The sequence below is a fragment of the Danio aesculapii genome, chromosome 12 (genome assembly GCF_903798145.1).
Source record: "Danio aesculapii chromosome 12, fDanAes4.1, whole genome shotgun sequence".
Classification (NCBI taxonomy): Eukaryota; Metazoa; Chordata; class Actinopteri; order Cypriniformes; family Danionidae; genus Danio; species Danio aesculapii.
Window position 1 is genome coordinate 37,559,165 of NC_079446.1, and position 12,230 is coordinate 37,571,394.

The window sequence follows — 12,230 nt, forward strand, 5'->3', positions numbered from 1 at the left end:
TCCCATGATCCCCGGCGTCGTCAGGCAGGAAGAACGTGTGTTAGCAGGGGCTCACACTGATCCAAGTTAGGAGCTCTCAGCTGCTGGCCTTGGCCCATCATGTAAGTGCCTGCCTTGGTTTCTTTGCAGAGCGGTTGCAGAAATCCCCCCGTTTTCGTTGCGTGCAATTGAAAGAGCAGCCTTTGCACGGAGAACAAGTTTACCGACGCCCAAAGGCTCCGAGTGCATGAAGATCGGGGCTTGTATTTTGCACCTTTGTTGCAAGCAAGCCCGCTTGAAGCCTCACTGCGAGGGATAGATGGAAGGAGGGAGCGACAAGGAAAGCAAAGTCTTTTGTGATTCCCCTTCCCCCAACCCAAAAGGGGAGATGTCCGTGCCAAGTAACGTTAGAGGTAGGTACTTTTTTTTACTTAACCGATCCGTGCAAAACCTCGGAAATGCAGCCAGCGTTGCATGGCTTGCAAAGTGCACGGCTGCAGCTTCGTCGTGGCAAATGCATTGAAAAGTTTGACCAGTTGCAATGCATGTTTCAACGATCTGCCCTTTTGCAGAGTTTCTGGGAAATTGATGCTCTCCTTAGACAGTCGCACGGGCGCTATTTGCATTCTTGTTGTGCCACAATTATTAAAAGAAACGCCTTCTTTCCGCGTTGAGGAACTGCCTAGCCAGCAATGCAAAAGTGATTGTGCAACGGCAACGCTCGTCCGCACCCGACTTATTCACGCGCACGAGGCGATTTTCTCTCGAACAATGTTCGATTGTGACGTCACGACGGCCTCGGCTTGGTTCTGCACATTCGTACAACTTCTGGCGCTGATGCATGCGAGGTGCATTAGATAACACCAAACTTTGGCCGACGATTGAGCGAGTGAGTGTGTGTGCAAGTGCAATAGGGAAACGGGGACCTGACAGCCTGCTTGCATGCCATGTTGAGCATGCAACAATTTTTATTAGTTGCGCGTAATGGAAAATAATTCGGACGCTCTGTCATGCAAGCTTTGTTCCAGCAGTAATGCATAGGTGGAGGCTGCAAAAATAATGAGCTAAATATAGTTTTGTTGCTGCAAACAGGGTTCAGATGTGCTCTACAAGTCTCCATGCAAAATATCCACCAACTCTCAAGCCTAAAGCTGCAGAAAAAAGACTTTCACATCTCATATTCTACTGCGTGGTGTTTAATGCTAAGCAGTCTTATAATTAAATATCCTAAAACTCACGAGTTTAACTTTAAGCACCACTTCGTGCACAAGCATTTTAATCGTTGCATGCAAATGCTTGTTGTTGCAACATTTTCATGTTTTCCACTTATGCTTTCACACTGCATGAAGCTTTGTATGCTGCTTCAGATTCAACCTGCCAAGTTATGTGACAGTCAACCATTGTTGAGCTTGTATAACCATTTATTGCCTTATCGGTATTGTTTTATAGTCAAAAATAGCACACAATAATGCATTTCTATAAAGTATTTATTCTGTTTAGTTAAAAAAATTCTGGCAAATCTTGCATTATTCGCTTTGTGCAATCATCAAATGTAGACCTGTTTGCTAGTACATTTTCAAGTAAAGCATTCTAGGTCAAAGAAATCATGAGTGCATAACAAAAAGTTGCATTAACCCTTTAACTGCTTGCTCTACCAAATGGTTGACCATATTTGGTTGACCATGTTTTAAATAATGACTGTTAAAATAATGGTTAAATAATGGTTTACATTACACAGCATTGTTGTGCAACTACACTTGATTTTGGTTTTATTGAAAAAAAAAAAAAACAAGAAAACATGTCAAATGAGAATCTGAAATATTTTACAGCATACTTCAAAAAATAAAGGCGATTTAGTATTTAAAATTGTTTTATTTTGATTGTTTTTAAATAAATTGGTCTTAAGGCCCATGCACACCGGGATGCTTTTTGCTCGCATTTTCCGTCAATGTTTAATGCCTCTTGACTAAATAAAAGGTGCCAATGTGATCATGCACACCAACGCGCAAAACACCAGGCGTAAAGGCGTAATTTTTTTAGGAAACGCCTAATCATGCTCGTTTTTTGTTTTGATGCGCTAAATCAAAATCTTTTCCACCAATCAGATTGGCAATTTTGTTCAAGTGCACGGAGCTGCTGAAGTTACAGTAAACAGCACTTGGAGGCGCTCAAGCGCAAAACTGTCAATGCGAGCGCACATTGAGGAAGATCCCTAGTGGCGATATGAACGTGGAGCTGCTTATTGCTTTGGTGAACGACAATTATTTCTTCATTGCTAGAGCTGCTACTTGCACCATCCACGCTTGTTCGAATTGCCAGTAACTTTAACAAGCGTGTCAACTTTCTGTCTTCTTTTTCTCTTACAATCGGGTGTCAGAAGCTTAAAATTGTGTAGCACCATCTAATGTCATGGAGTGATTTTGCACACTATTCTGCTCAATGCCAGTGAAAATCGCTTTGGTTTGAAAGCAGAAAAACGTCTTGAAAAATGCTGACAATAAACGCAATCGAAAATTATCTCAAGGTGTGTGAGCCTTTACACTTCGTATTTTCTGATTTTTCATGGTATATTTAATAATTCTGGTACTTTTATCATAGTAGAGGTTAATATTTTAGAAATGATGGCTGGGCGATTAATTGAAAAATAATAGAAATCAACATTCAGAACCTATAATCGATCGAATTTTCAGAAGGCGTGTCTGAAGTTAGGGCTGACGTGGTCATCATGGCAGCGTCAGCCAATGAAATTAGCCAGCAATCGGCTACTGTCTGAGCTGGTGTATTTGCATACAGCAATCTGATTGGCTGACCCTTCCGTTGGTGCTTAAAAAATTGAGAAAGTCCCAACTTCTGCAGCGAGCAACGCCACTGAGCGGCCAGACAGACCCACAATTCAGTTTGGCAACACTTGACGTCACCTATTCAAAGTGAATGAAAAGCGTTGACCCTGGTGCCCTGTGTCAATGGGGCGTTAAGGCTGATTGTTATTGTTGATTTCGCGTTGAGCGCACGAGTATTGTCCCGAGCACTTTTCAAAAATGCAACTACACAAGGCTTAGCTTAAGCTCTGTGATTGGTTGGTTTGGTAGCATTTACATGCGTGGGCGGCGCAGAGAGCTGCAGGACAGCAGAAAACCCGTTAGAACAAGTGTTTACAAGTGTCGAGCCCTGTGGAGGAGCTTCAGATGGAAACTTTTGTTTTGTGTTTACCTTATGATTAAAGTTGTTTCACGTCCACTGGTTCACGCCTCTGAATGAGCGAGTTTTAGCTTCTTGCACATTCAAGGTAACATTCGGAAAAATCCAAACAACTATGAAAAAACCTGACACAGAGGAACATAAAACCGCCCCTGCCAGCTAACGTTTCGGAAGTGTTATCGCAGAGCAACACAAACAGCACGCAGAAGTTTAAATGCACGGCTATGTGCAAGGCAAGGAAGATCACTCGACAACGAAGGCTGATTTATATACTTTTGCGGCCACTTTGCAGCCACATGATCTCTGGTCAAGTAAGATGATAGACCCATTCTTGAGCCTTACTTTGATCTACATTGACAATGACTGTAAGCTGCACCAGAGATGCCTTGAGATTACACTAAAATTATTTTTTACATTTAAAATATTTAAGAGATAAGAATTCAAGTTAAGAATTGCAATCCAATTTTTTTTTTTCTTTATGGGTATGTTAAAGTGTTAAGAGATCTCTATACTCCCAGCCTTAATTTTAAAGCAGAATAATAATAATTCTGAACAAAAACACAGGGCTCCCTGCACTGCTTAGACCCTTAATTACGCTTCTTGGAGTCTTTACAACATATCTGTTTCGCAGAAACACTGTATAGAGCCTGTGTGTGAAGTTTCTCACACCTTGGGCCGAATTGCCGTACATGCACAAGCCCAAATAAAAGCTATGTCCAGCAGCTGTTATACTGGGTTCATGCGATGACTGCAGTCGAGAGGCATATTGCAGCTCTGGAGCTTTTACATTCTGAGAACAGAACGCTCATGGATCATGTATTAATAGGCGGGGTTGAAGAATGTCTGATTCTGACGCTCTAATGAGGTGATTTTTGCAGCATTGAAAGAGCAGTAATTGTGCTGTTGTGTAACTGTGACACACCTGAGGAACATTTGAGGAACTAAATCCTTGTGAACCAACCCCTCCGTCATGCAAACAAACAGCTTTACCTGAGCACGAGGAGCGGGGAGGGTTCAGGTTTTAAAGGGCTGCTTGATTAGTCAAACTAAACTTCTATATAAATTGATTTAGGGATTCTGTGGGTTTTAATTCAGAGCAGAAAGTCATGGCATTAAAGTTTGCATCCATTGCAAAAAGGTTTTTCTTGTACAAATACATTTAAATACAGGAATATTTAATTATATTTAAAAATTAATGTCTCTTTTCTAAAGAACAATCAAGTTTAAAACCATATTTAATGTCTGCCAATGTGGAAAGGTGGGTTTTTTCTCTTAATCTTAATTTGATTTGTCTGACCCCATTGCAAATAATTGTTCTTTTTTCAATCATTTCAATTCCTTTATTGATTTCCTCAGTAAATGCATCTTGGTAAAAATCATTGGCATTTGCTTGGAAGTATAATTAGAAGCTGCTGTAAAAGTTTGGAGATATTTAAACCTTAGACAATTTCTTGCTGTAAAAATTAAGACGTAACAGCAATATGTTGAAAGATCTATTTTTAAACATGCATCATAATTAGCGCTGTGCGATTAATTGAAATCATATCGGAATCGTGATTTGAACACGCACAATTTCTAAATCACAATTTTCCTGCAGTATGCTGTTTCAACCAATCATAACGCAGCCCGCCTAAAGAGAGCGCGAGAACAGGAGACTGTTCATATGATATGTGAGCAACCCGTAAAGCTTAACTGTAGACATTTTCTCGAGCGAAAATGACATCGACTGAAACTTTCTGCCATACACCACGCCCACCAAAAGAGTACCATAGGTACCCTTTTAGCAATGGAAATGCAAGCTTGATAAAGGTGACCCGTACTGTACCAGTCAGTGGAAACGAGCCATTAATGACAAATAGCCTGCATAAACAGGGATGTTGAGTTTGGCACAGGAGGACTTGCCCAAAAAAATCAACATCTGTTCGTGGAATTAATTTGAATAGACAAAAGCTGATGTATCTCAGAATCAGGTAATTTCTAAGACCTGTCAGTCACATATCACGTCTAAAGCCTGGTTTATACTTCTGCGTCGAGTGATCTGCCTTGCGCGTAGCCGTGCATTTAGTCAGGAATCTACTGAAATATTGTGTTGTAGGTCTTAAATCTTTTTATCAGGTCTTCATTTTTCTTCGTTCATGTATAGCTACCCAATCTGCCCATTAACACCCATACAATCACCAACAATCCCAATCCTAATAAAACGTTTAACTTTTTATTTAAAAACAGCATTTAATCACTTTCCTTACAGTAAAATTTGTTTAAAAGTTCTCCATTTATTTATACTGACGTGACCTATATTTTTATTATGTTTAAATTATTATTATTATTATTGTAGCATTAAATTATTATCTTTTTTGATAGGGCAAGTGTAAATCTTTTCCAACTGGGATATTCAAAAAAATCTATAGCATTTAGCCCTGTACAAGTCTAAACTTTTATTCATAATTGTCCTTAAAAGTCTTGAATTTAACTTGGTGAAACCTGCAGAAACCCTGAATATTGTAAAAATAAATCTAAATGTGTTGGGGGCTCACAAAAAGGAAAGTTCAGCCAAAAATAATTTACTCATCCCCTTCTTTCTCTCTGTTGTGGAAATGCCATTTTTAGACCCCATTGAGTTGGTGAAAATGTTTGAAGGATGAAAAATTCATTTATTTTTGAGCGAACTCTCCCTCAGAGCAAGTCATTCTGAATGTAAGCGTGCATTGTTTATTTTAAAAACACTTGTTTCTCAAAATAAGCAGATATTGTGAAGAAGTTATGCATTTTCTTTCGTGCATAAGCATGCTTTACACCAGTTTATTTGCATACTTCAGATTTGTGTGTGTGTGCAAATGGCATAAAGGTCCATAGCTCAGAAGAAAAACTGAAAGCAGATTTAAAGCACGTTTTTCTTAAAACAGACGCACGTATACTCTTCTAAAAAGTTGGCAACTGTTTGTCTGGGTGGAAGTGATTTGGAGCAGCCCAAATTATGTCAGCGGGGGTCTATCTTGTGCTTGCTGGCCCCTGGTTCATTGAGTTTGCTCTGGCCCCAGCGGTGCACACAGCGAATAGATGGCCCCACCATGCAGCCGGTCCTGCTGCTATGCACCTTGTTGCCGCCATACGCAATTGTCACGTTTGTCATGCTAATAGACCACAGAGATACTAAATCCCCTATTGGCGACAGCTCGATTGTTGGTGACCGTCCAGCCTGGCTGTGCAGTTTTGATGCAGTAGCGTGAGGATTGTTTCAAGCATTGTGCAGCTGATCCACCCCCCCCAAACCAGACCTTTCACCTTTCGGCTGCGTGCACTGAGAATGATGTCGTCCCGTCCTGTCTTTCCAGCATGCTTTAGCATGAATTAATGAATGCATGCGTGCTGCAGTTTAAGGCTTGGAATCTAGACTGGAAGCTTGTATGCAAATCACATCCTGCACAATGGTTTGCTTCCTAGTCTATATAGAGCAAGCATTACATTGCATGAGTTTTATAAGCAGTGTTTAATGGGGTAATGTGAAGTCTGGGAGTTGTCCTCCTCTTACTGAATCGCTTGGGAGTGACCAGTATGATGACTCTGTTGGCTCTCTGGGAGGCCCTGTCTAGAGGCCCCTTTCTGTCTGTCTTTTTGTTTTCTTTCTCTTTCTCTCTCTCTCTTCTGTGGGATGTGAGCTATGCTGCTTTGCAGGAACTGCATTCTGACATTGATCCATCTTATTGCAGACTTCTGAATAATTGACCACTTTTAGGGTTTTCTCTTGAAGGCAGCCAGGGTGTCTCTTTCCATAGCATTACCAGCTGCGTGGCTTTCCAAGAAAGATCTGCTTTCAGCTTAGTGTTATCAAGGAGTGAAATACATTTCTAGGAAATCAGAGATTACTTCCTTAGATGCCTCATTTGGGGGAAATAGTGTTTGTTTTTTAGAAGTGTCACACATTTTTTATGAATGAGTATTTGTGCATATGACTACCTTTTTTAAATGATATCTATTACACTGCTCTCTGGAATTCTTGATTCTGATTGGTTAATACCAACACTTCAAGGTATGCTATTCTTAAAGTAACAAAACAGGCTCATCATCTTATCATTGTGACCTTTAGTGAAAGGAAATGTATATATAATATGTACATTCAGCCAGACGTTTTTGCAGAAAAAAACAAGCATGCAATAAATGTAATATAATAAATAGATTTTTAGGGACCGAGCACTGGGGTGGTTCGTTGGCCCTTTTGGAGTTGCTCCGTTTCTTCTTCCTCTCTAGAATAATAACATGTTTGAGTGTCTAATCATGCTCGAAAACTCACGAAACTTTGCACATGCACCAGAAGTGGTAACAATGTATGTTTGTTACAGGTTTCGGAAGTGAGTGTAGCAAAATGGCTCTACAGCGCTACCTATGCACGTTTGAAGGAGTGACCCCCAAACTGTGTTAAATTCACATGTACAAAAATTGGCACACACGTCAAACATGCCAAAACCTACAAAAAATGTCTCCTGGTGTGAAATCTCAAACTTTAGGATTTTTGACTTTTTGGTGTTGAATTTTTAACTTCCTCCTCTGAAAAAGTGCCGTTTTTGCCATTTCCAAGCGTTGCACTTTAACAGACTCCTCCTTGGGATTTTATCAGATCAACACTAAAATTGGGTTTTGTTATCTAAAGGCCTTGGCGATGTTAAATTGCGAAGATCTAGAGTTTTGGTTGAAGGGCATGTCCATGGCGGCCTTAAAAACTTTGTTTCGCCACAAAACAAAGTTTTATAACTCAGGCATGCATTGTCTGATTTGCCTGAAAATTCACAGATTTCATAAGAGACCTGACCTGAACATGTTTACATGCCAATATCCAGTTAATGTTATAGCACCACCTGCTGGAACAGGAAATTACTTATAACTCAGCCACGCAATGCCTGATCTGCCAGAAAATTCATGTTCTATGACATTATTCTCCTGATTCTCAGTCATAGCACCACCTGCTGACAAAAGGAAGTTTCCCATAAACCCTAAATCTTTCTCTCTGTTTTTTAATATTTATCAGGTTAAATTAATATTGTCCTCTGTTCTCTGTCATCCTAAGGCCACCGGGCGGCGGTGAGCCTGGGTATGAGGTTCTTCTCATTGCTGCTTGCAGCTTTAATTTTACTTTTGTATTTATTCACGGAATTTTTTATAAAATAACTCCCTGTTTCCTCCAAATATTGAGCAGCACAGTGATTTTTTTTTTCAACACGGTTTTTAACTCTGATAATAAATGAATAATTATTATAAAAGATTAATAAACAATTATTGATTACAACATCAGCAAATCATTTCTAAAGGATCCTGTAAGGAAAGTAGCGTAACAGTAATGAAATTAACATTTATTATTAATTGTAAATAAATAAAGTTTATTAATATAATAATAATAATAATATTAATAATAATTCACTATTACTGTTGTTGCAGTGTTTCTAATGAAATAAACAAATTTGGGTAAGCATAAATTATTATTTTAAGTATTTAGAAGTATTTTACATACAATGCAATACAGTTAAATAAATGTAAAAGAATGTTACATATAGGCATGGGCCGGTATAAAATTCTTATGGTATGATAACCTTGGATAAAAATATCACGGTTTCACGGAATAAAGAAGCACCACCTAAATGTAATTACTGACAAACTGCTTTTACCATGAAACATATTTTGGTGGAATGTGGAAGTTTGAATACCATTTGACAAATTTTTTATTAGGAGAGTACTTTGATGGACATTTTTAAAAAGGTACCACCAGGAAGAATCCTAAATTATTTATCAAAAATTTTACAGAAAAATCATATTTAACTTTGAATATATTTTTGTGTGAATTTTATTTATTTATATCCTATATATTTGTCTTAGTAACTTTTTATTGTAATACAAATTTTTGTATTTTACAAATAGTTTTTATCATGTAATATTTTTATGTATATCCAATTTGCCATGAAATAGCTAAAAGTTGCAGATGTGGCAATGAATAAATCACGGTTTCACAATATTGTAATTAATGCTCTAAAATATATTATTTTTAAATGTCTGAGAGAAAAGCAAAACCATTTCCTCCCATTAAACACAATATATTTTATTTTGAGAAACATTTATAATAATTTGGAGCAGTAAACATGTCAAGTTAAATAATTCAAGTGAATCATTGACTTCGTTTCAAGAGTTCACACTTAGCTATTGCTTGATGTAAAATTGCAGATTTGGCATGCTGTTCAGGGAGAGATCCCTGAGCTCGAAGATACTTGAGCCAAGGGCTCCCGCCTGGTCATGTAACATGGCTGGGTTCGAGATCAGGTTGGTCTCGAGAGCTTCCCCTGGTAAAGGAGGTAAGGGGTGGATAGGATATTATACCATAAGAATCTTCAAAAACAAAGATCAGGAAGGTAGAATGAATGGGCTTTTTTATTGGAGGCTAGAATTAATCTGATTGGTCTAGCAGTGATATCTGGTTGGACTTGCAGTGATTATTGATGTGATGCAAGCCGCGATCAATCATATCACATGCTCCTCTCGAAGTTAGTTTATAAAACTTAATTAGTTTCAAAAACACTCATTTGTTTACAATTTAAAAGGCATCTTTGGTTATATTTTTCTGCTAGAGAAACATTTTAGTTGTCCTAAAAAACAAACAAACAAAAATAAAAAAATAAAAATTCTTACATAAACCTTAGGAACGGTATAGCAGAAAATTTTAGCATTTTTAAAAAATTGACTTTCCAAACCACAGTATACCTTGAAAACGGTTATCGTCCCATGCCTAGTTACAGATTGGGGCAGGTTATAATTTACTGTATGTAATATATAAGCAAACCCAGTTGCTTGATAAAAAAAAAATTTACTCTTTGGTTTCTCCATAGTTTACCTAAATTTGCATTGAAAAAGAAACATTTTTTGAGTGTCCTTGCATAACACATTCTGTTTATTTACATTCTTTTTGCCAGCTGTCAAACGGAATGTGTGCAGAAATTACTTGCAGCATAAACAAATAAATTGTGCACAAGCCTGCATCAAAATAAGGTCTTGGTGATTGTTACAGATAGTGATTACATCATTTATCTTCATTTCAAAAAAGATTGAGTGTTTAAGAGGCCCAGGGGAGGAAGATTCTCTCCAGGGGGCAGTAAATAGCTTTCTGTTGTCATCCAAATGAAGCCAAAATGTGTTCGATATTAAGGCAGCCTTTGCTTGGCCTCACATTCACAGTTGTGTAAAAAACCCTCTCACATGCAGGAAATAACATCTTTCTGCAAATGACAAGTCTAATTAATTCTGCAGAGCAAAAAACCCTCCTTGTTACGCAGGTCAAATCGACTATGGAAATTAAGGTCTTAAAGCATTTTAAATTTCATAATAAAGCTTGTGGCATTTTAAATGAATATTTTACCCCCCAAAAAGAGAATTTACTCACCATTGACTTCCATAGTGTTTGTTTTTATAAGATTTAGTTTTGTCAACAGAAGCAAAAAACTGTGGTTTGGGTCAAGTGAATGATGACCTAAGTTTTATTTTGGGTGACCCATCCCTTTTAAAATGGCTCCTTTAAAATTGTGAGATTGTTATCATTTCTGTGCTGCTTTCTAATGGCCACATTCTGAGTTAACACATCTATGTGGCTTTCAAAATACACTGTATGTCACAACCAATTATGCTAAGTGCAGAATAAAAGATTTTTAAATGCATACAGAGCACTTAGTGTGACTGCGGCTGGGTTTCGTGGAAGAAGTGGAGGCAGAGATTGAGTGTCAACAGGTTGAGGACTCCACCCTCTGGTTGCTCTTTGACTTGCTCTGATTCTGCCAACCAGATCATGCTTCGAGGAATCGGGATGCCTCCTGGTATTCTCTCCTGCTTGGAGGAAAATATAATTAGACCTAAGGTCATAGTTTACTTCATGGTAGAATCTAGCTTTTTGTATGTATGAGGATGTCAGAATATTCAGGTAAAATCATTTGTTTTAAGAGACTATAATTCAAAATAAGTTATAAAAAATTAAGATGGTTTACTTGTTGCTCTGTTGAGCTGGTCTTCTGTCCCAAGCTGCATCTATCTGGTTGCCGCATATGTACCCTTTCGTACACCAAAGTGTGTAGTAGTGTAACACACTTGTTTCGTTAATCAAGTAGTTTGACTGTTTTCTCCCATAGCCAATTGAATCGGAAGTTCTAAACAATTGCTAAACGAGTGCACGTCAGCATTGCATAATAAAGTCTATAGCAGGTCAATCAGAATAAGGTCCATATTTTATTCAGCCTTTTATGCATGCAATAATGAGCAACATTATCTGTCTGTCTATCTGGAGATGAGATGTCATTCCTGGATTGTCTCTGCTAGAGGAAGCTTAGTGAGTGGCAGTGACGACATTGGATCTAAAGCCGTTTCCCCATCTGCTGTAACCCAAAGGGTCTGCCATCTTTGGAAGTATAGAGTGTCTTACAAACTGCCAGTGCGGTCAGAGGGGCCAAACAGCCGGCAGACTGAGACAAGTTATTTTCATCTCTTTCCCTTTCTCTCTTTCTTTCTCTTGAATTCACCAGCCCTCCTCCGGGTCCCTGAAATTCCATTGAAAAACTCTTGAGATTGTTGGAATTCTGTGTTTTGAGTGGGATTCTGAAGAGCTAGGGTTTTGTGATAATGAGGGTTCGGGGGGTCTCGTGGACAAATAGTGAAGTTAGATTATGAAACACTGCAGTGATTGGATTGGCATTGCTAACTGTCACCTGAGGCCAGACGTTAGCAATGATGCTTATATGTGAAACCCTCTGTGTTGAATGAAGCTGCGAATTAGGCTTTTGATTTATTAAAACGTCTTTTTTTTGAAGGTTTTGCAAGCATGTCTGACATATCTGAACACTGCGTGCTATTCATTACATTTGAAGGCCGAGTTCGGTGAAGAGAATTTTATTTCTTGCTGTTCAGCTATTTGATGTTAAAGGGATGGTACACACACAAATTAAATTCTGTTATTTACTCAAACCTTCTTCTCTTGAATATAAACGAAACCATCTGAAGAATGTTGATAGTCATTGAATTCCATTGTATATGGTTTT

The 12,230-nt window shown here is 38.3% G+C and overlaps 1 protein-coding gene across 1 annotated transcript in view; it reads left to right on the forward strand.

The window, feature by feature from the left end:
• map2k6 (mitogen-activated protein kinase kinase 6) overlaps positions 1-12,230 on the forward strand; it is a 43,709-nt gene continuing 31,479 nt past the window's right edge. The window contains exon 1 of the mRNA XM_056469366.1: positions 1-392. Within this exon, the coding sequence (XP_056325341.1) occupies positions 299-392 (94 nt within the window). The 5' untranslated portion in view covers positions 1-298. The remainder of the gene's footprint in view (positions 393-12,230) is intronic.